The sequence below is a fragment of the Lampetra fluviatilis genome, chromosome 11 (genome assembly GCF_964198595.1).
Source record: "Lampetra fluviatilis chromosome 11, kcLamFluv1.1, whole genome shotgun sequence".
Taxonomy (NCBI): Eukaryota; Metazoa; Chordata; class Hyperoartia; order Petromyzontiformes; family Petromyzontidae; genus Lampetra; species Lampetra fluviatilis.
The window spans coordinates 4,253,344-4,278,700 of record NC_136285.1 but is presented as its reverse complement, the minus strand read 5'-3'; the positions used below and the strand labels follow the sequence as shown (position 1 = coordinate 4,278,700).

At 45.0% G+C, this 25,357-nt stretch overlaps 1 protein-coding gene across 10 annotated transcripts in view; it reads right to left on the bottom strand.

Moving 5' to 3' along the window:
• The window catches only part of LOC144934736 (dynein axonemal heavy chain 3-like), an 864,594-nt gene that overhangs the window by 301,411 nt on the left and 537,826 nt on the right, over positions 1 to 25,357 (bottom strand). For all 10 annotated transcript variants that reach the window (XM_078860821.1, XM_078860816.1, XM_078860817.1 and 7 more), the window contains 4 exons: positions 19,224 to 19,365; positions 11,288 to 11,486; positions 10,161 to 10,269; positions 6,486 to 6,605 (listed from right to left, as the gene is read on the bottom strand). In XM_078860821.1, the coding sequence (XP_078716947.1) occupies positions 6,486 to 6,605; positions 10,161 to 10,269; positions 11,288 to 11,486; positions 19,224 to 19,365 (570 nt within the window). The remainder of the gene's footprint in view (positions 1 to 6,485; positions 6,606 to 10,160; positions 10,270 to 11,287; positions 11,487 to 19,223; positions 19,366 to 25,357) is intronic.

Here is a 25,357-nt window from a genome sequence, read left to right as displayed (position 1 = left end):
TGGGCCACAAGGCAAACATAGATGTTACAATCCTGCTTCTCAGCAGTGAAATACTAAATTCACTTACGAAAATCAGGATATACACGAAATAACTATTTAATACATAGCTATCTAAATTCACACATTTATGCTGTACTAAAAGTGGCACAGCACTTATAATCTTTGTACATCTTTGTGGAAAGATGCAATCGGTATTGTTGATGCTAGAAAGAAGGTGTGTCAGACAGTAATAAGAACTCCCTCAAATACATTTCCTGCACGAAAGACTGTCTCTGACTGTCTGGAACCTTCCGCCCTGCTGCCAATGACACATCTCACCCCCCGCGGGGAAGCAAGTCCCTGTGCTTGAAAGCCACTGTTGTGACAATCGATGTTTAAATATATTGCACGTACGAAAACAGCGATGACAGTAAAACAACATGCATCATGGTGACACAATACACCTCTTTAAAATGTATCAAATGCTGGCTCTCATTGGGTATGGGTTAAGGGAGCATGGCAGAGGCCTTTGAGCCAAATCAATCAAACTCTTTATTTATATCCAGATGACAACCCGACGAGATGCAATATCTCTTTCACAAAGGAGACATGTAGGTCAAAAACAAGGCATTTAACATCATTGCGAAAGGATTTCTGACAGTAATAGATCTGCTACAAGACGAGCTCGTTGTTTTAAAGACCAACGCCCATCCACGCACATCTCCGGCGTCATCTCTCCCCCTTCATCTCCACCTCCAGTACCCACAGTCGCCTCTCTCTCTCTGCCCTGTGTGAATCACGGCTCAGTGGGAAGTGGCTCCTTTCCCTCTGCCGAAGCCTCCCTCCCTCAGACTGCCGGAATGGAATGTTCCATCCACGAATTTTAATCCGAACCGAAGACCAATCCTTCCGCCGTTGCCTATGGTTAATCCCTCATCAATATAACCCATTCCTATCCTATCACCCCACGCACATTTGGAGCAAACCCCAACGTATGCATCATATTCATGAAAGGTAAAAAAAAATCTATCGATATTTCAATATATTTACTTTCATTTTACTTGATACGATAGCTGTTTTTTTTGCTGTACATGATGACAACAGTTGTTCGATGGAATGACTTGCATCCAAAATAGGAATGTGAAATTACAACGACTGGCCTAAAGCTATAAATAAGAGATGACCACTTCCCCGTGTATCATTCGAGCAGGAAATCACTTTGAATTTGATCGCAATATCGCACATATATAAATGGCGCTGACAAAATGATCATGAAGTATAAAATGGTTGTCCTATAGATTTATTCAATTCTAACCACGATACATTTTCACTCACCAAAATCCTCCAACAGATATGAATGCCTCACCAACATTTCTTTAAGCAAGGAGACATTTGGTTTGTTTGACGTATACATCTAAATTCTGTTTAATTATAAGTATAAACAGTAGTGCAAGCAAAACAAAAGCACTATTAAAAAAAACCCTACAAATAATACTGATGCAAATATTGCATATTATACCCTACCTTCTCCCAAGGCCAAGATGTCATCATGGCCTGTTCTTTCAGTCTCCCACCATCTCGCTTTTGGTTTCCCCAATGGTTGCCAAGCTCTGGGTGTGATTCCATTACATCTGTTGACAAGGTGCCTCCTGCACCCTACACACACGACCTCCTTATCCCGATCACGTCCATAGCACGTTTTTGCCATGCTCTTACATGAACGTCTTATTCGCTTATCCTATCCTTACACATATTCCCCCGCAAAGTTCGCACGTACCTGCATGCGTGGACCAGAAGTTTTTTTCTCGTTGCTTTGTCCAAGTCAAACTCTATGACACGTGCAGTAACATTGCCATTACTCCCTTCCTCAAATGGCCACATTTACAACTACATTTCACATCTCTATGAAAATGTAAGATATGCAGAATATCAGACACCAACCCTTGCTAATGCAACCAGGCTTTTGATGTCCTTCTGACCTCTGATATAATGCACATTACTAAATCAAACTATGAAACTATAAACTTTGTATTTTGAGCTATATAGCTCTTTTTCAGAAGCGACCTGCCCACAAATGATAGCTCAACAAAGTGGCTTATCGCGTGGAAATGTAAATCGGCCAAATACCTTAAACGCATGTTTCTAAATGTGGAGGGAAAAACCGGAGGACCCGGAGAAAAATCCACGCGACCACGATGGAGAACATGCAAACTCCAAATATACAGCAGGCGTCAGGGTCGGGATTGAACTCACGACCTCCTGCATACCAGGCGAGGGAGTTAACATCTCACCTCCGTGGCACCCCTTGTGTACAGAAGTACACAACAACCTATACTACCTCCATATTCTTCACTTCCTCTCGATATCTGTGATAAGGGTACAACGGGGGTGCCATTCCTCACCACTGCCATCAATTTCACTTTCGAGAAGCTCACATTAAGAATTGGCAATCGATAGCTGCCAACAGTTATCATTATCAAATAGGCATCACCCACACACTCCCAAGTTTCTCAGCTGAAGATTACTCACAGTGATGACCGTGTGTGTAGTATTATGTCGCTCTGTCCTATCCACGGTTTTAATGGCAATATAATCAAGCGCGAAACAATTACGTGGAAATATAAAACCATTCCAGACACTGGCTCTCACCTCAACCTATTTTCTTTAAAAAAAAACTGCAGAGTTGACACCTGACTGCCAAGGTCTGCTCTTACAGTCTCTCCCCACCATCTATATTAGATCTTCCCATTACTTGTTGACCCCTTGACTGCCCATTCCGATGCCTGCCTCAGTTAGAAACACCTCTGCCCCCGTACACCAACCTCAACCCATCACAACCACTTTTCTCCGATAGGATCTATACATTCGCACTTATCTCCCACGCTTTGCTCTGTACATCTGAGTGGCTTGCCGCAGCTGTACTACGAAGTGCCTTGTGTGCACTGTGTATAATTACACGTGGAAATCCTGCTCCGTTCCTTGGTTAATTTGTTTGGAGTCCACACACATGCAAGTGTGACTCAAACATTCACATGCACTTCCTTATTCCCCAGACCCCCCTCCGAGTAACACAGTTTCTAAATGTGTTATATAATCCATTAGGGGCCAATATGCCCAAAACATAATGGGCCTCATTCACGTGTTGGCACACACCAGCTATCCTATTAAGAAATTGACCACATCACACGAAACTGCCTTTCATGCATGGGTTCCAAAACTCTGTAGCTTAACATTCTTTTTTTCATAATCTGCCACATTATGCACATTAAGTCCTCGTTCACCTCCTTACTCCTTAACCCAACAAGAATTTCAAGGAATAGATGCAGGGGTCCTACTAATCCTTTTTGCAGAGACGTCAAATTAGTTTTCAGAAAGGTTACCTTGAGGTCAATATGTATGGCCCTCGGCCAAAGCCCTGGGAAAATCTAGCTCAGCTGTAAACTAGCGAGCACTGTACGTGCGAAGGGCCTGTTCTGTAAGCAAGGAGGCAATCGGGATTTTTTTATACTCATAAATCCAAAATATGTTTATCATTATAAACATTCATGGGTCACTTTGTCATGAGCAGTTAATTCGTCGATTCGCCAGCATGATTGATCAGTGTTCTGTAAAAAAACAATAATAATAATATATATGAGTACTAACTTAGCTTCTGAATCAAACTGTGAATGATTGTATTTGCTGAAAGTAAAGGTATCGTTTTCAGTAGTTATTAATTTGAATCCTCGTATTCAATAGGCTCATCCTTGAATCAGCGTGCTTAATCCAGCTTTGTTCTCCTTTGCCTCGAATCCAATTGCACTCTTGGCACTGAGTTACGAGGCTAAGACTTGTTTCAATCAAAACACTCACAATGAATGGAGCATCACCTCGCCCTGGGAAAGACCACGGGAAAATAAGAATGTAACTAATTCTGAAGGCACTTCAATAGGCTCCTGATCCACTCATCTCACGCATACATCAGGCGGTACGCGTTGTTTATGTCCTGCAGAGTTCCTAAGATGGAAATGAAACTGAACATTTTAATCCACAGAGGCAAAACTTTGCTGAAATAAGTGACAAAGCAATCACGAAAAAACATAGTTCATCTTAGGACAATCTAAAAAACGATAAATCAAAACTATTTTTTTCTTTAGCAGGTAAGACCCACTGAGCTCCATAGCCCTTTCTCAGAAGCGATTTGACCACAAATGATAGCTCAACAAAGTAGTTCATCATGTGGAAATGTATAGCAGCCAAACACTCCAAAACTCATACTCATGTTTCTAAATGTGGAGGGGAAAACCGGAGGACCCAGAGAAAAATCGACGCGACCACAGGGAGAGACACATGCAAACTCCAAATATACAGGTGTCAGGGTCGGGATTGAACCCACGACCTCCTGTATAGCAGGCGAGACAGTTAACAACTTGCTACCGTATTGTTTGGTGTGTTGTATCATCAATTCAGCTCTGAACAAAGCTCCTGACACGTGAAGTGAAATGTCGTCAATTGTGGTGAAAAACACGCTCGGTACAACCCAAAAAACTCATCGGAGAGCTATACACCACAACCACAAAAACCTACGCGGCTGAGACTCGGTGCAACTTGGTGCAACTCGGTGCAACTTGGTACAACGCAGTACAACTTGGTGCAACTCGGTGCAACTTGGTGCAACTCGGTGCAACTTGGTACAACGCAGTACAACTCGGTACAACTGGGGACAACTTGGTACAACTTGGTGCAACACGGTGCAACGCAGTACACCAACGTGGTACAACGTTGTACAAAGTGGTACAACAACGTGGTACACCTGACACCCGGGTTTCATGATGGGCGGCTATCAAAGTGGCAAGGCAGTGCTTTGCTAGCTTCTCGGCAGCCACGTCGCTGCGCTTCACCGCAATTCAGATGAATCGCAACCGGCGCACGACAGCTCTCGCCAAAATTTGACACACACACGCAAAAAAGCAATTTTTCTCACGGAAAAAAAAGAAAAATGTATTGTGTTTTGATGACTCCAATATCGCATGCGCGAATCAACTACATTGGCGCAAGCCGCAGACTCTGCAGCGACGATGACAGCACCTAAGATACAGAATAGGGGCCAGCGATGGCAGGTGTGGATTTTAAGTGATTTATGAGCAACAAATATATTCCTTAGCCAAGCAGTGTGCTTGCTCGAGTGTGAGCATGAGGGGAACTTCAAAACCATTTATCACAAAAACATTTAGCTATTTAATCAGTTTAGCGCAACACACACACACAAAAAAAAACTGCTGACAATGCACGCGCAACTTCTTATTCACGCAAGGTAATGTGTTCGCCGTGAAATTATGGGAGCAAGTTTAAGTTTATTTCACCGCAGCAATTTCTTTTTACTGAAAAACACTAAACCCATTATTGCAGTGACAACATGCTTTACCGCTCGTTGAAACTCATTACACAAGGTGCGCGACCTTTCGAGCCAATTATTTACGTGCATATTTTTTTTTTGCGCTGAAAAATATTCAAAAAGTTTGTTATTTTTTGTTTTGTTAAGTAATTTCTCGGAGATGCGCATACAAACGCATCGTTCGGTAATGCCCAATTGGCAATAGTGCACAAGCACAATTAAAATAACAACACAACAAATTTACTACGATGAGCCAAGAATGTCTGTGTGTCCCGCACGTGACGTCACTCCACGTCGACCAGCCCCCCTCATTAATACTCATGAACAGGTGACGTCCTTCACATGGACCCCCCCCCCCCCTCATTAATAATAATTAGCAGCTGACATCTCTCCAAATGGGGGCCGAAGCGCCTCCTCCCCCCTCCTCGGCGTCAACTCACAACCCTCACGACAAAGGCAGAACCCTCATGTCACGCGATCTCCATAACGCTGTTGAGACATAGAAGTAAAAAGGACGTCATGATGAACAAGGGATTATAACCTTCAAATGAAATAAATCTGTGTCAGTGCGCCCTTACAAATTGCACACGAATGGATGCAATGAATGGAACACGTCGTGGTCTGCTTTCAGCTTGCAAGTTTCAGATTTACTGAAGTACACCCGTCCTTGGACGGGCAAAAGGCTAGTGAATCTCTAATGCTGCTAGAAAATAACTAAATAAATAAATAGACATAAAAGAGAATGTATCAGGATATCGCAGATTTATGTGCTATTAAAGAGAAGGGGCATTGTCTGAAACGTCGCCGGTTATATATTTCCGTCTTAAGGCCACAGTGTTATTGATGAATGAGTTGAATTTTTATTTATTTTACCTACTCAACCGCTTTCATCTCCGCCGCATTTATTCTGCAATCGCCGGCCGTTTATCGCCGCGTGCACGCGCGCCACCGATAGCTCGCGAAGCTCACTAATTAATATCACCCCCGTCCGTTCATCTCCCCGCCCGTGAATGCATTCGTAGCGCCCTGACAATCGCCTTAGCAGCAAAGGACCTCCTCGCTGGGCGTGGGAGCGAGTAATCGGGGCCGGGTTAATGGGCCCTGCGGGGGGGGGAGGGGGGGGTGCACGCACCTCCAGCTCGATGCGGTTGAACTCGTCGAAGCACGCCCACGCTCCGCACTGCGCCAGCCCCTTGAAGAACTTGCCCATGGCCCTGTAGTCCAGCCCGTCGGAGCAGTTGAACACGACGCACTGTGGGCAACGCACAAGAGCAGACCGCACACACGGGCCGCCAAGTCAGCGCGGAAAAACGGCGTGTAAAGGTGCAGCCCTGCAGTTGCTCGGTCTGACACCGCTGCTGGTGGGAAGGCTTCAACTAGACCAGCGCGTGCAGGCCCTTTCATCCACCACATGTGGCGCTATCGAAGGGGCATAACGTAGAACATACTGCTATCGCAGTAGCAAAGAATAATGTACTTCTCCCGCACTCTGCGAAAAACTTGGCCTGTTATAGGTTTGTCCACCCAAAACACTAGACGACGGTCTAAAGACCCTCATAGGAGAGCACTTTCCAACCTGTGATCCGCAGACCAATGGTACCCCGCAAAGACGTGGGAAGTGATCTGTGAAACTGTTGCAGATCACTCGGTTCACTGTCCATCCCTCCCAGTCAGCCAGCAAAACTTTAAATCTTTTGTGGAGCCCTGTCTCCCTCCACCTTTCTCTTGCCTTATCTGTGCTGTATATTGCAATGTATCTCAATGTCTCGCTTTGCAACGTTTTCTATTCATCAATTCTATCATCTGTTCCTGTCCGCTATTCCACCTCTCTCTCTATTCCTCGTCTCCCTTTACTGCATCTCACCCACTTCCCCTATCTCTCTCCATGTTTCTCTCTCTCACCTCTCATTCTCTTTATTCATACCTCTCCCCTTTCCATCTCAGTATATCTCGACGCTCTCTAATCCTCCCTCCCACTGCTGGTCACTTTCCCTCGATCTCCTCTTTCTGTTTTGCTCTCTCTTTCCTCAACATTTCATGGCTGTTCACTCTGTCTCCACCCCTATCCCCTCTATTCCGATTTGTCTCTCTCTACCTAATCTCCCTCCTCTCTCCCCTTGCCTCTCTGCCCTCTCTCCTCCATGACATCAGCGCGATTCATGAACCCGGCTGAACGCCGTGGGATGGCGGATGATTGTCATCGTGCGGTGTGCGCGGCAACGTCACCATGCACACACACACTTGGCCGTTCACCAGGCAGGCAGACAAGAATCCAGGCAGGAATCCAGCCAGAAAATAGCTTTCTTATATAGTATGAAATACCTTCGTTTTTACTGAATGATGGCCGACGATGAATGTTTGAAGATTGGTAACCACTGCTTGAGAGGGTATTTGACCTACTCTTCCATGCTCCCAGACGTCCTCAAAGAGGTGGGAGAACCCACACTTTATTTAACAACCCTCCAAATGACTGCACGTGAACCCATTCACACTGCTGGGTGGGCCAGAGACGGGGCGAGGGTGTTAAGAAACCTGCAGCATTGTTTCAACTGCCCCACTGGGGGACTGAAATGAACCGACGACCCCTGGATTGTAAGCCCAGTGTGTTGTCAATTATACTACGTATGTTGATCTTCTTTCGCACCATACATAGCCAACCGTGCTAATCGGAGGTGCGGAGGAAGTACGACTAACTAAACACAAAAATCCGCTCTTCAAGAAATTAGTTTTTGATCAATATTTAAAAGTTCCAGTGGCTTAACCATTACACCACTGTGGCAGCATCCAGCATGGCAATTGGCAGGAGGACGCGATCAGAATGAATGTGGTTCAGGAGCACGACAATTAGCGTTGACATTAACGTAGCAGAGCTCATTGTGACTTTATCGAAAGACCCAAGAATATTAATTCCTGCAGTCACGAAAGCTTTAAGTCAAGATTTACGTTATTAAGCTGGGTGAGTGTGTCGCAACCCTCCACCACCCGACACGGCCAATCAGTAAAAAAGGTGTCACGTTGACAAAATACAAATTGTTCACTACTTTAGCCAACCGGTGTGTTGAAGAGTGAATCCACAACATTTACAATTTTTGACCCCTTGGTTGCAGCGCTGCGATCTACCATGAACATGCTAATCTCTCTTTAACATGCGAATTTTAACCTGGCAGCCCTTTGATTGGTGGAAAACCAACCATTGGCTGCTGACATTTGGGCTACGCCCATTTCAAACCCTTATAAACAGTTTGCCTTGGAAGCTAACACCCCTTTTCCTGAAGATGACCGCTCGTGTTGCGATCGAAACTTCGGAGTTTTTTATTTAATTTTTGGTTCTTTCTTTGAACCTATCTACGTGACTTTACCGAAAGTCCCAAGAATATGCATTGCTACAGTCTACATTATAGACTGCCAGTACACTCACGAAACTTAATAACCAGGCGACAGTCTACATTATAGACTGCCAGTACACTCCCTCCAATTAAGGACCAGGCTACAGTCCCCATTAGTGTTTTTTTGATGTTTATTATTTTTATTCGCTTTATTTTCATTATTACTTTTCTATTCAGCAGAGCTATGCTCCTGCTTAGAACCATGAAATGTGTATGACCCATGAACAAACAATTCTGAATAAACCCAAATTCACCATTTCTCAAAAGCTCCAAACAGTTGAGCCTGGTTCGTGGTTAGAATGGAGGAGTTTCAGGCTTAGTGCAGAAACGAAACCTCGAATATAACTATCAACTTTTTTTTATTTTACCAGGTAAGGCCTACTGAGCAATGTAGCTCTGTTTCAGAAGCGACTTGGCCACAAATGATAGCCCAACGGAGTGGTTTGTCACGTGAAAATTGGCAGCTGAATACTCCAAACGCATGTTGATTCTAAATGTGGAGGGGAAAACTGAAGGACCCGGGGAAAAAAAATCCACACGACCACGGGGAGAGAAACACGCAAACTCGTTAGTTAACGCCTCTACTGTGCATCGCCTAATAAATAATTAGCCAGCATTAATAATGTCCCACACCTAACAAAGGCCAGCATCGATCCCACTTGACCAGGATACAGGAAACGATAATTGACGTAATAAAACTTTAAGTGAGATTCGCACATACACACAGTGTGCACACACGTGCAGTGCTATAATCATCGGCGCTTCATATGTCTCTGCTGTTCCCAAATTGTGGAATGGTCTCACATTCCACCCACGTCTCTTCATAGATCCAGAGCGATGCAAGCCATATCTTTTCCATCGAATCCGAGGTTTTATTTAAAATTTCAATCGCCCTGCCTGTGAATGTCCGAGATATTTGTCGCACATACCTGATTTGCAAAAAAAAAATGATTCACGAGCTCACAAAACCTTTATTATGCAGCACGGCATTGCAAATACCTGAAGAATAAAGTGACTCTGAATACCCACGAACTCCTCCCGCTGCTGCCGACCCAGCAGCATGAATGGGTGCATCACAGTTAGTCGATTTGCAGGTCGAGTGTGGTGGGGTAAAGTATGGGTACTCCCAGCTCTTTCAAGACGTCTTAGCAACGTAGAAGAGTAGATCAAAATGTGCAGCAGAGGGGCTCTTTAGAGCACGGTTGGTTACGTACAATGCGAAATAAGTTCCACATACACATACATATCCTCTTGTCAACAGTGGCTTGGGCTGCGGTCATCCTTGTAAAAGAGCTGTTTTAGCACCATGAGCTTTATTATTCCATTCATGCATTCACTTCTATGCGTTGAGATTCCTCGTCAGAGGGAATGGTCTCTATCGAATCAGGTGGGGCGGTGGCAAGGTGTGCGTAGCATCTTGCCTGCTTAGCCACGGCCTTAGCCAGATCCTTGCAGGTCTCTGTCTTGCCCGTTCCAGCTGGGCCTTCGGGCGCCCCTCCCAGGTTCAGCAGCAAGGCTCCCATGAGTGTCCTGCAAGTGTAGTCAAGCAGGCCACTCAACCCGCGCACGCACAGGCGCGGAGAATCACGATTTACTGAGCGTCGCACAAAGCCCTTCGTCCTTTGCCATCCGCTGTGCACATTCGTTAACCTGCGTCTGAATGAATTACGTACGAGTGGACGTATGTTGCGTGTGCATGTTGAACTTCTTTCACACCGTGCGTAGCACAACCGCGCTAATTGGAGGTGCGGGATGTAAACTGGAGTTGGCATCCGTGGGAAAGTAAAAAAAATTCGAGCTTCATTGGACTAAGATGAAAATTTTATGCAATGATCGCATTGTGAGTGGTATCTAAATTAATTGCTATGTTAGTGGTGGGTTGTGATAAAATGAATGAAGATGCTTGTGCTATTGTTCATGGCAGCATTGTCCATCATGGTCCTCACAGAAAAGTATATCGGCAGGTTTTATGATGGATCTGGCAGTATGGTGCTGTGGTTCGAGCGATTAAGCCACAATTGAACAGAAGCAAGTTGCAATCACAGTCAATGGTTAATTCCACGCATTATCCTTCTGGGATTGACAAAATAAGAACCACTTTGTGGAAAGTCAGCAGTAGAGAGATTAGCCCCCATCAAAGTAATGTGGAATTTCAACTGTTGCATAAAATAGCAATAGCATTACAATGGCAATTGTTGACTAAATGGTTACATAACATTTTTTATTGATGATAATGCTTACATTAGATGACTACAACAGCCGGTGTACCGGAAGCAGCGGTGAGTGTGCAATGTGACGACCGGGGTACTGGAAGCAGTTGTGAGTGTGCGATGTGACGACCGGCGTATCCGTAGCGGCGGTGAATGGACGGTGTGACGACCGGCATACTGGAAGCAGTGGTGCGTGTGCGATGTGACGACCGGCATACTGAAAGCAGTAGTGAGTGTGCGATGTGACGACCGGCGTATTGGTAGCGGCGGTGAATGGACGGTGTGACGACCGGTGTACCGGTATCAGTGGTGCGTGTGCGATGTGACGACCGGCGTACCGGTAGCAGCGGTCCGTGAGTGGGGTGATGACGAGGCGGCCCGTGTTGCCCAGGTACTCGTATCCGTAGGGCACGCCGGTGGTCACCATGCACACGCGCGTGCCCCCCACCTCCCAGTAATAGCGCAGCTGAGCGATCCACGGGAACTCGGCGGTGCTGCGCACACCAGCCTCGGCCAGCCTCGCCACCACGTCCCGGGCTGTTTCCCCGGGGCACAGATGCCGTCGTTGAGCGAGGAAAATACTCAGGCGCTGAACAATTCGATTCGGGATTTATCTACGTGGTATCGGCGTGCAGCTGCATATGACGGTGACGTTCGAAGGGCGGCACATGTGCGTCATGAAGAAGCACCGAAAACAGGGTGCAATGCTTCATACGTGTATATATATATAATCATATTGAAGGGATATTGCAGAGATAGGCAACAGTTATAAATAAGCAGAAAAGATTAAGGTCATGAGCATAGACATCAATAGCGACAAGGAGTTGGCTGCACGGAGGGATGGGGGAAAATATCTCCAGAACAGAACAGAGGCAGAAAAGGAACAAGCCCCCATTGAGTCGCAGATAAAGAGGGGGGGGGGGCGATTTATTTATCATCGCTTATATAAAATATGATTCACTGACCAATAAAGGTCTCTGGGCCGATGTCACAATTTGTTTAAACAAAGAAAACCCTGGACAAATTGGTCAGTGGCCATGAACGTGGTGTTAATTTAATGGTAAAGGAGATGTATTACCTGGTAGTTTCTTTCATAATGTTGATTGATTGGACAGTATTGTAAATACCCTGGTAAGTCTCACTGATTATTCAAGACTCTGGGTTGAGTGGACGTCCAACTGGGATCGAAACTCGTCACGTTTGCAGTCTGGCACGGCTTTGCCAGATTTGGCCATGCAATGCAAGTCCTCGGCAAGTCTCAATGACCCTTCATTTCGCATTATCAGCACAATCCTCCTTGTGATGTTCTGACACATTTATCTTTTTGAGTCAGTTTGGCTCGAGAAAAACTCCACAAACACCAGAGGAAAATGCTCAAATGATACAAATATTGCGGCGAAGTGGAATTTCTGTACTGTCCGCCATGGGCCCACCTAGTTGCCTGGGCAACCAGGTGGGTTTCCTCATGCACATCACGATTCCATGCTCTGCATGTTTCATCGAAGCCCTCTAAAGTCACTCGATAACAATTTGTGGAAAGCTGTCAAGTTTTAGATTTGAGCAACAGCGTAATGGCTAGTGCTTTAAAGAAAAATCTCTTCAAAATCAACTCAACAACAGATTGCACTATTTCGTAATTCGTCACAGAAACACCAGACACTGCCACCATTAGTCTCATATAATGTGGCTTCGTGGTGAGCACAATGAACACTGGAATATTCACCCCCTGCAAGTGAACAGTAATATCAATTTACGTCATATCAATTATTTAACACGGTGAAAGCCTGCTACTAAAATATCTAATTTTCAAGGCAGACCTGCACAACGTGTTACACGGGATAAGGCCCGTTATTAATGTTCACAATTTAGTTGGGGGTGATTTGCAAAACTAGGCGTTGGACTGTCACTTGCACACACATTATCTCATGATATTTCAAGTCCACTCTACAGCAAATTAATCGCTTTGTTAATTTCTCCCAGAAATTGTATCACCGTCATTATCAGTGGCCTATCCACTGTTGGATGAAGGCCACGTGCATCCCTTATAATTCTGTGATCCCTCACAGTCAAGTCGGAGATTTTTTTCGATTTAAAGCTTTCGTGACTGCAGAGATTCATCTTATTGGTTTTTTCGGTAAAGTCACGTAGAATGGAAATATTAAAATAATAAAAATAAAACATAAAAAATAATTATCACGACGTTTCGGCCACAACGCAAGCAGCCGTCCTCAGGTGAATAACAGGTCTGTCAGAAAGACAGCGTCTGAATGAACACCACCAGGCTTGGCAGCTTATATTTAAGCTGGGTTGGAGGGGGAAGAGCGCCTTGACAAAGGAATTTGCATTAGCTGCAGTAACTAGCTAATCGAGTCTCTCACCTTTCTGAAGAGATGCCGCGACTCTACGGTAATACCAAACGCATTTACACTAACATCTGCTGCTGTAACTTCTTCTAATGCTAAACGAATTATACTTTAGTTGTTTACGTGGTGGTTTTAGTTACTGCAGCTAATGCAAATTCATTTGTCAAGGCGCTCTTCCCCCTCCAACCCAGCTTAAATATACGCTGCCAAGCCTGGTGGTGTTCATTCAGACGCTGTCTTTCTGACAGACCTGTTCTTCACCTGAGGACGGCTGCTTGCGTTGTGGCCGAAACGTCGTGAGATTTATTTAATGTTTTATTTTTATTATTTTATTATTTCCATTCTAAGTGACTTTACCGAAAGAACCAAGAAGATGAAGTCGGAGATTCTTTAATCTCGACTTATTAATTGATTTCACTGCTTGGTAATTTCTCACAGAAATAACCAGAAACTGAGCCATTAGTCTGACATAAACCCGGATCAGTGGTGAACCCAATGAATCTCACTGCAAATGACCTGATCACACCGCTCCACCTGCAGTGGTCTTCCACTCTTCCCTCCGGAATGCTGGAAAGAGCCTCATTCATTGGCCATCATCCCTGACCAATCCCACTAACAAGTCAATGTGTGGTCTCTGATTTGCATTGTCCCTAATCCACGTTCTTCTCTGCATCTATCAGTGTAATTCTGAGCATGCATCTCTCCTCATGTCTGTTTGCGCACTATTTATTTTTTTCTATTTGCTTTTTCAGTGTCCAGCTGAACTTGATAACAAAAAGCAACATATTCCGACAGAAGAGAGTGACAGAAGAGAGTGATCAGTGTATAGGACCAGCTATGACATATGGATCAGACATGCATCAGGAACGGAATTTCTTTATCAGGTGAAACCAAGCCCTGGGATGATTGAAATAAAAATAATCGACATCAATTCATCTCCCCGCATAAACATGTAAATATTCATGTTATCCATCAGTCAAAACTGTCGACTGATCTTTAAGATGTTGTCAGCAGAGTCAGAATGTTAAAAATGTGTTGCTTTGTTGCCAGATGCTATTAGTACGAGCACTCCATCTAAAGAATGGGTCCCTAGTCAACAATATGAATGTTACCTGTTTCCTTTTGAAGTGGCCGCAAATATGAAACAAAGACTGCATTGACCAAGTAGGATCCTTTATTTAAAATAAAAATGTCTTCAAACTTAGTTGGAGCAATGACATTTGTTCACAATATAGGAACATAATTACTGCCACTTGCCATAAGAACGAGGAATGTACAACACTGGCTCAAGAACAGGGACTAACACGGACTCACTATCGTTTGAGTGGTGACTTTTGACTTGTACTCTCATCGTTCCATTTAATAAAGGTAATCAATGCGTGTTATTTACAAATGCAACAATGCAAAAGATAGATTAAGCTATTGACAGATAGCAAGAGAGAGGTCATGGTGTCAACATACAATTCCAAACGTGGCTGAAGAAAAATCTCAAAATAATATATGTGAAGGTGACCGGGTGGCTTAGACATTTAGAGTTCCAAGGATGGCATCGCTGCGAACCTGGGTTTGAACCCAGGTGGAAATCCGTGATTAAACCAGGTTCTCAAGTGTTTGCAGTTGATGGTTTCAGCTCAATCACCAAAGAATGCACAAAAACCCACAATACAATTGGGTACTGCGCCTAATTTTTCTGAATTACATCTCCGTGAATACATAAATATTGGTGTGAGTCCATATGTGTGTGTAAGTCTATGTGTGTGTGTTTGAGTCGATGTGTGTGTGTAACTCCATGTGTGTGTGTCTAAAGTCGATGTTTGTCTGTGTGAGTCCATATGTGTGTGTGCGTGTAAGTCGTTGTGTTTCTATGTGTGTGGGTCGATGTCTGTGTGTAAGTCGATGTGTGTGTCTGTTTTTTTCGCCTGGGCAACGCCGGGTACTTACCGCTAGTAAATAAATATTGGTTTGACTACCATGTAATGTGCATTATTCTCTGTTGCTGAGAGAGTGGGAAAGTGCTGTAACCTACTATGTGCAGCGGAGGTCAGTTGAAGGAACCTCAAAGGCAGCTCTGCGATATTTGCTTCAGTGGATCCTTGTCTAACACGAAGGGTTGCTCTGCACCTGACAAGATCCGAACGGATGCTTCATCTCCTGAGCAAGTGCCGATCGCACAATCGGGGTAAAATTTAGGGAAAATAAATATATAACAGTTAACCTGGGCAGTGGAACTAACATGGACCCATTCAACAGAGTAAACACACTGCATATGTTATATGTGTAGTGGTGTAAAATTGGTCACTACGGCACGTAGCGCGAAGTGCTGTAAAACAAGGGAATATGGGTGCAAGAGGCTAGCACACCGTGAAGTACCATACAGTCGGTCACTAGGGGCGTGGTATCGGGTGCTCGCAGAGAGAGGGGCTGATGAGTCCTACCGACAGAGTAGGGAATAGCAGCCACTCCTCCAGCGCAGCGAGTCATTGCCACATCGGGTGAAGCACGTGATGGGTGGTTGGGGAAAGGTGACCGAGGGGACACGGAAAGTGTAGCCGGGAATCTTCTAGAGAGTTCCTAAAGGGGGCGTGGTTAAGGGCGGAGCCGGGCAGGTGGCACGTGCAAGGTCGTCTGGAACCTTCGGGAATGTTCCAGAGGGGGGCGTGGCTGAGGGTGGAGCCAGGCCATGGCGAGAGGGATAAAAGAGAAGCCCCGATCGCATATCGGGGCTGTCTGCAGGTGAAGTGGAACCCAAGTGCTACGCCTTTGTCTCCATCTCCGGCGTCGTGGGTCAGATATCACGTTGGCGGTTCTGACCCGGTTAGAGTTACCCAGTGTGCGCAAGAGATAGGCGTGTTATAGTCCCGCATGTAACGAGTGTAAGAGACAGGTGTATTGTAGTTCCGTGTGTAATGGTATTATGTAGTGTAGAATAAACGTTGTTGCCTCCTAAATAGTGGATCCGAAGTGACTCACTACTTTTGTATAATGCAGTTATTAACCAGAGTGCAGGTAGCTCACCAGCTGTAATCTTCTAAAATCAAGATAAATGCTGAAGCTGATGAATATTCATGTTATTTATACAAGTATATATACACAATTGGTGATAACCCATTGAGAATCATTCAGTGTATTCATGGAGCAGGTTGGCATAACGGATAAAGCACTTGATACACAACTGGAAGGTCACGAGTTCAAATCTGGGTCATGGATCAACAACCAATTATCTGTTTGGGGTTAATAAAACGAGTGCCACTTTGTTATGGAGACTTACTGGTCCCTGTCATAGGAATATGGAATTTCTGCCACAAACGAAGGTGAACACCAACACCACCACATGCATGAGCAGAAACACTTTGAAATGAACTTGACACATTTAGTTACCAATAAAACATATTTTCAGACCCTTGTCAATTAACTGCTGCATGAAGGCCTCCCCATTACATTTTCGTCACGGTGGTTGTTTGATCATACGTCACCATGCTGGTCAATATGAGTTGGTTAAGAAGAGAGCCCAGGACTGGTTAAAATATAACTCACAATGGTGTTAGCCATGCCCTGGTACTCAAACTCGGGCCATCAGATTCACAGTGCAGTGTGCTAACCACTGCTCCACTGCTCTGCCACCAATAACTGTTATTACATTTTAAGCTACACATTTTTGGGTAGTTCACTGATTTAAACATGACTTCTTTAATGACGTTGAATTGTTTTGTACTCAGTTGTGAAGAAAATAACACGCATGAAATAAATTTTTAACACGTGGGCTTTCGGAACTGATATTACGATTGAATAACTGATTTTTGGGTCAGGCCGCGTTAGTAAAATGTGTGTCGTTACACCCTCCTCCACCCGAGACAGCCAATGAATAACGTTGTTATGAGAACAAACGTGGCAATTAATGTCTGCTTTAGCACCACCGGTGTGCCTGCTGGGAGAGCAATCCACATTGAACGTTCCGCTACATTGATGACATCACACCAAAATCTTGACTTAAAGCTTTCGTGACTGCAGGAATTCACATTATTTTTCTTTGAATCTATCTACGTGACTTTACCGAAAGAATAATGCATCACACCGCCTATTCAAGGCCTAAGACTGGAGGACATTTTAAAATTTTCCGCATCTGCCCGATGATGACGCCGCTTGTAACTACCAGCGACAAGTCCGCACCCGATTGTGTGCCGAGGAGAAGTATTACATTGGCACGTGTGTTCACGTAACAGATGTATTCATTGTCTGTGTCGGGTGGAGGGGGGTTTGTGACACACAAATTTTTGCTGACGCAATCCGACCCAAAAATGAATTATGAATGCAATTTCTTGCAGGGTGCATCCAAAATTGAGTGCAGCGGAGCCTTCTGGAAATGCGAGTGACCTCCCTTTACACATACGTCTTCACACATTTATTTATTCATTAATCATAAGCAAACAAACTGCTCCCAAAGAAATACGTGCCATTACTTGCTGAGCTCCGGTATCACACTGCATGAAGAAATGTGAGAGGTTGTTTTATCCACTTGCAATGATTGCAAAAATGTAAAGCAATATAGGCGTGGGGGGGGGGAGTGGCAGTGTGACAACCACTGCACGATAAAAACTGACCACCTCAGTTCGATTCCCGGCCATGGCTAATGTCGGTTGTGAGTGATGCACTGACCAGTCCCGGGCCACACTTTTTGACCAAGCTGCATTGACCAGCGTGGTAAAGTATGGTCAAATAGCTCTACAAGACAACATGGCACAGGAAGGTATTCATACAGCAGTGGATTTGCAAAGTACTGTAAATACAAGCACTACAGCCTGACGAATCCACTGTTGACATAATTTAGTGACGGGGTCGAATTTATTTAAATTATTATTTTATATTTAATAACTAATTTAATGTTAAGTCAAAGTCATAGTTTGTTTGTGACTAAACACGCATTGCTGACTTCCCTGCAATGTGGTACTCACTATATGAACCCTGAAGGGTGATAGGCTCAATAATATCCCCCATTGCAATTTGAACTAAAATCTTCTGACGAAGTGAAGAGCTCTAGCTACCATGCGACCTGGCCAGATTTTTTTTGTGAGACCTATTGAATAACTCCAAAAGCACTCCTGTGCTGTATATCTACTGGGACCATTCTCAGACATCATGTGAGCTTGTACTGACTTGAGGGAGTTCCAGAACTAAGACCACCTCATTAACGACGCTAACAGCACAATCGAGATCAACATTGCCCTTACAATCCCTCGCAAAAAATAATATCCCTGCATAATATTATGATGGTGAACACAATTTAGAGTTTGAGAACCGCTGAGCCAAACAAAAGACTCGGTGTAATGGTAAGCACACCGGAATTGCCATCTAGAGGTCACCGGTTCAGATGAAACGATGGTGCAAGTTTACGAAATTCCCCTGCCTCAGTCCACCCAGCTGTATAAATGGGTGCACCACAGACATGTCACGTGTGGCGGGGTAAAGTGTGGGGACTCCCACCTCTTCCAAGACGTCTGACCAGCGCGGAAGAGTAGGCCAAAATTACCTCCCTTGAGCCCTCTCTAGTGAAAGCCCTTCTGCTGGCGGTGTCGTTAGCAGGAAATTACTGGGCTGCACCATTACCCTTTTACACGGCCGTGCAGACTCAAACATGTATAGACTCAAGGCTGATTGTAAGTCGAACACACTAACTACGCGCACCATGCAGCGGGTATAACGTAATCTAGACGTGCACCGAATTAATGTAGCATGTATACTTATATCTTCCGCATATGGCACATTCAATACAATCGTCGACGCTAATTAAATCGAGGACCGAAAAAAGAAAACGTTCCCTTGCCGATGCGCGCGGCGTGGAATGGCGCACACTTGCAGCCCTGGCTGCGCTCGCCGGGCCACCGGCGCAATGCGAGCGCGCGCGGCGAGGGATTACCGTGCACGTCGACGGTAATCAGAGCTCCCAGCGTGATGCGAGCCATCTTCGAGAGCTTCCCACGCACCATCCCCACCACCTCCTCGATTTGCTTGCCGCTCTGCTCCAGATAGGCGAGCAGGCCCCCGGGCCGCTCCATGGCCTGTGGGATGCACAAACGGGGACACCCCCGATGAGGCGCCATGGTGGCGAGATGTTAAATACCTCGCCACGTAGACAGGAGGGCCGTGGGTTCGATTGCGATCCCGACCATGACGCCTGTTGTATATTTGGAGTTTGCGTTTCTCTGGGTCCTCCGGTTTTAACCCCTCATTTAAAAATCTAAACCAACGCACGTTTAGAGCATTTGGCTGCTATACATTTCCACACGATAAGCCACTTCGTTGAGCTATCATTTGTGGCCGGGTCGCTTCTGCATAATAACTACACAGCTCAGTGTGTTTTACCTGGTAAAAAAAAATGTTTAATAGTTTAGGCAAAGCTGCCCGGCCCAGCGGTGAGAACGCTTTATGGAATTAACGACGACTATGAGTACGGCGTGACTCACCTGTTACCTCGCAGCTGCACAGCATACCGGGAAACGTTTCGACAAGCGTGTTCTTTAAATGTATAATTATTATCATTATTACAATGTCGTATAAAAATATACGACCATCATATATTCAATGTGACTGTCCGCACCTAGCAAGTTTTATGGCCGTGGTGTAAGAGTCATTCTCTATAGATGTTCACAGTTTTGACCTTTCCACGGACACAGCAATGCATTCTTAATCTCACATTCATTCGCTTACTTCTAAAGTGCAGTGAAGCATCGTCCCATGTTTAAATCTGTTTGCGCTTTATTTCTGTCCTGTAACCGATCTGTGCATAGCTTGACTCCCGTACTCTACAGACGTTCACATATCCGTCCGGTGAGCACATCCACCAATACCGTAGACCCCATGCAAGTCGGATATTCGGCAATAATTCCGCCAGGTGGTGCAAGGTCTGGTGTCAACGTTAATCATCAATGACAAACGAGAAAACCCCAAAGGCTACAAGTTATCTATTTGATTCTGGGCCTCAGAGAGGAGTCTAGATGACCAGCACGTGGTATTCAAACATGCCGTCACCCTGCGTGATCCACTAACCCTGCCTCAAAGTCACCGAAGTAAAGCGCCACCGCGCCCTTCAAAATATTTTGAATTCAACACACTTCGTCAGACTTTAATGATACAGCACAGTGGTTAATTAAAATTTTATTTCAATCATATGCCACACTGAATATTATATTACCATCATTACGATTGTCAAAACATGATAAAGGCATTTTGGGCTTGTTAAGGGTAATGAGAAAATATATGACGTTTGGGCCTTCGGTTGTTTGGGCGAGATTACATCAGTGCTCTAAGAGAAATGTATTGAATGTTCAATGAAAACCCAGGGCTGTAATTATTATGAGTGGAACATTATCCCAGGATGGAAACCCACAGCCTGCATGCCTCAGCCATGTTCGCACAAAAACCTCAGTACAATTTCATTTTTATTTATTTTTCCTCCCTTCTTATTAAAAAAACGTTCAGAGTGAGAACCATTGAAACCAACGCAGGCAACAGCCTGTGAGAATAAGACATCATACAAGATGCCCGAGGCTTAACTATTAGCATTAAACGTCACCAACATGTTTTCATTACGTTTCATTACAGCAATTTAGCCGATTCCGTGAGGCTGAAATTCATTGAACGTTTTGCACAACAGCGTTTGCAGCGAAGCGGCGTTGTTTTTCAAGAGCATCCGACGGTGTTTTTGTCGGCCTGTGACACAGACGCATACACTGTGGGTGAGCGCTGTGAATAGAGCACCCAGCTGACAATTAAAGAGGTTGTGAGTCAACTCAGCCAAAGTCCTGTGGGTGGAATATTTCCTTCCATAGCAATGTGGAATTTCAACCAATGGCTCTGTGATCTCAACGTTGATTTGCATTTTCCCCTCACAAATCTTGGGGCAAAGAAAAACTCTTTGTTTCTTTCAATGGGCGTTGAACCAAATTCCAAATGACATGACGCACATGAAAAGATTGGGAAAAATAAATATTCATATTCTGCAATCGCAAATTCAAATCCCACCCAGGCGTTAACCGGCTCCTTTCCCCCCCTGGGGTAGAAGCCATTTCTACCGTGTTTTGGACAGTGGCTGTACTGAGGAGAAAACGACTCCTGCCATAAAAAAGTGACATTTCCACCATTGGCTCTGGATGGCCAGCGGAGACGAGCACACGCAACTTGCTGCCAACGACGCATTCAGAGGCTCTGCAACACCCGTGATGACCATCGGGCATTAAGCGGCAGCACCGGGCCCCAAATGTTGAGCTTCTGGTGGCAGCTGGGTTGTTTGGCAGCCGAAGATGGAGCAGCCACGTCATTCGGATTCTTGTACGAATGTACGTTAAACTGCTTTCGCAACGTACGTAGCCAACCGTGCTAATCGGTGCCGCCTCCCCTAACAAGTCCTATACTGCGAGCTAAGATCCGGTAACATCCAGCCAGGAAGCCAGATGACATGCTTCAAGGACTCCCGGAAACAGAAGCTACACATCTCAGACGAGACGTGCCCGATTCAAACCTCGAATGGCTGGCACCGCGCCATCAAAGCGGGCACGCGAGATGGTGGACAAAAAACTTGCACTGTGCATCTGGAGACGCACTGCTCAAGAACGAAAGCAGCTTTCATCCCAAGCGGTGAAATGGTGCAAGCGGCTACGACGCAGCAGCGTCGTATCTCCCATGCCAATCTGCGGAGCAGCACGGAGACCCAGCAGAGCAGCTGTATGTATGTAGAACTTATTTTACATCGTACGTAGCCAACGGTGCTAATGGGAGGTTTGGGTGGAAGGACAACAAACTAAAGAAAAAAAGCAGTTCTAAAGAAATGAATTTCAATCTAGATGATTAAAAAGTGTATAGCTTCAATGGCTTCCTGATATCGGAAAGAAGAGCGTTCCAGATGGCCGTAGAAGCACATCTGACAGCGCGCGATGCGATGACCGTCTTTGTTCAATGGCTAGACAAAAGCCGCTTTGCATGATTACCAGAGTTCGCGTGATGATTTTTGCTCCTTGATGATTGTCAATGTCATCCTGGATTCCTGAGGGACAGCAGAGAGGAGTGCCACTCGATACTTGCTTCAGCTGCTGGACAGGTAGACAAGTTGCCTCTCTTGACAATGACCAGAGTTTATTTGCAAAGTTATCATTTAAAAAAATCACAAAAATTGCTGAATTGGTAAAGATGTGATTTTCTACATTGGGAATAGAAGGCCATTCAACTACACGCCTGCCCAATGTAACCGAGGCGCTCATCAGTGTAGGAATCTATGTTATGTCCTTGCCACGGCCTGGCTTCGCAAGTTCATCTCGCTAGAGGGTGACCTCCGACTCCTTAGGCAAACACGGCTGCAACGGCAATCGCTCAACAAAGGGCGCCCTGTTGTACCTCTCCCATCCACGAGCAATCTATAATCTCCAGCGTTTGTGCTGCTGGATAATCAGCCAGCATCACTTGCCTTGCTTGTGCTCTCACACTTGAATGGATTTGTTTTTCGACGCCGGTTGAAAAATGTACGTTACCGAGCAATACAACCCTTTTCAAATAAATGGCGATGACAGCACCAGTGCCGCCGCTGATTATAATGACAGCAACATCATCAAGCGCCGTAATGCTCAACAGAAATAAAAATGTGCTCCTTCGGGGAATCTCAGCTCACACGAGGAACGTTGCGAGCCGCAAAATCAAATTGCAGCAACGAAGCGGTGTGTGTCGTGAATGGCTACTGCCTTTCACATTTGGTTTACTAAGTCATGCACCGATGAAATGCTTTTATTTAATTACTTACTTATCCACATATGCTACACTGAGTCATAGGACTCTTTTTCAGGAGGGTCCTGCCTCATTGGCCAAATTAATGATGAGCGTATTTGTACAAGTGGGTGGGAAATGGAGCATGCGGAGAAAAACCCACGCATGCGAGGGGGCAACACTCTATCCCTGTACAGATGGAAGCAGATTGGGATCAGTCCACTTGCTGTACCGCCTTCTCCTGGCGAACCAGGGTATGGCACCTGTGTGTGTGTGATCCACCAACACTCGCTGTCTCCACAGTGCTGGACTACAGATCTCTGCCTCAGCATTGATAATTTTTTTTGTTTTGATTTGGAGCTTTCGTGACTGCAGGAATCCATACTCTTTGGTTCTTTCGGTAAAGTCACGTAGGTAGAAATAATATAAAATTCAATAAAACAAATCACGACGTTTCGATCGCAACACAAGCAATTCTCATCAGGTGGGAACACCACAGCAAGAAAAAATAACCCATTTCAGCATTTTTTCTAGCTACGTGACTTTACCGAAATAACCAAATAGTACACATTTTGTTGTTTGTGGTTTTTGTTTTGGTGCCATTTCTTAATTTGTTTGTTCATTTTTTACTTTGCTTGGTAGCCGGATTTTCATTTGCTCGGTAATGGCTGTAAATGATGGGATTAAGTCCTCATATGTAATTAATGTATGGCGTTATAGGATGCTATTAGCATGAATGATGCTATATAAAATAAAATATAATAGCCACCACCTCTCAACGTGATGAGAATAAGACGCTCCTGGTTGAACATCAATCCCAAAATATCTACCGTTTAATGGCTTGAATGTCAGTTCATGTTGGCTCAGGGCTGAGAGCCAATTTAGCAAATTCGTATATCTATGGCAGTCTTAGCCTACGTGTGGGATCTCATCTGATTTATCTAAAGGTCATCTATCTATACATCTGGGTTGGAGCGCCGCCCTGTGAACAAGGCAATCCGAGTCCAATTCCTGGCCACGGCTGACATCAGTGGAACGTTATGTCTATACTGGTTCTGGGCTTCCCACAGTCACCAACCACCACACTGACCGGCATGGTGAGAGGAGCGGTCACACAACCCTCATACCCAACATGTGGTAAGGCCTTTCATTCAGCAGTGGGTTCAGACACTTGACTCAGACTTCATTAGCTCAGCTGGTAAGGACCCAGTGAGCCCAGCAGCTCTGTTACGAGGACCACAGCCCAAGACCGTTCGCTGTGGTGGCAGCTGAACGAGGGCAGCACCGGGTCCCAAATACGCTGAGGTTGTGGAGGCAGCTATTGCGGCCGGCATCATCGAGTGTCGCCTTGATGAGATGGTGAACAACAAAAAACTTTCACCGTTGCAGCTGGAGACGCGCTGCTCAAGAACAAAAGTGGCGTTCATCCCAAGAGGTGAAACGGGGGCGAGCGGCTACTACGTGGCTGCACGCAGGACAACGCAGAGTGGGAATGTGCAAGCCAACGAGAACAAAAACGACTGATTATGAGGATGAAACCCACGGATAAGCAAGAGTGCTTAAAAACAAATAGAAAAAACGGGTCAAAAATGCTGTCACGAACGTATGAAAATATTTTTTTATCGTGCATACAAAGGGCTGTTTACTGAGACTAAGGGCTTCAAATGATCACTATTTGTATTTATCTATATCTACATACAACGACCACTGGTGAGATCATATACTCTAGGAATTATGGGATAATGGGGGAAAGCTGAACCTCAACCAGGGTACGAACTCTTTCTTTCCAGGTGCGAGTCATTTGAAAAGTATTGTTCATGGAACCTCCCAAGCATTCACATTTAAGTACGGGTTACGATAAATTATCTATCATCAACATAAGCAAACACCAGCACTACGTCTACGCATCTATCTCTATATATTCTGTCCCTTGGCGAAATGCACTATTAATGCACAAAGTTTATAGTGCGTGAATAGATTTTAATAAAACTTCGAACAGGAATTATTTAAAAATATATATATAATAAAAAGCGATACATCGTAAAACGTACAACTAAATAATACAAAAAATCGATTGGCTACATTTAAAAGAAACATTTTTTCCGCTTTTCAGACCGTGATTCGTTTTTATGGCGAGTCGATGCATTTGAAATAGCTGGCTCTGACTAGAGCAGGCCTCGCAACGTGAGAAGTCACGCAAACGGATGCTCACGAGGGCGGGGTCAATCACAACGAGACCGACGAATGAAATGCGAGAACGTCGCCGCTTGCGCGCTGCAGGTTAGGACGACCGCGATGAGA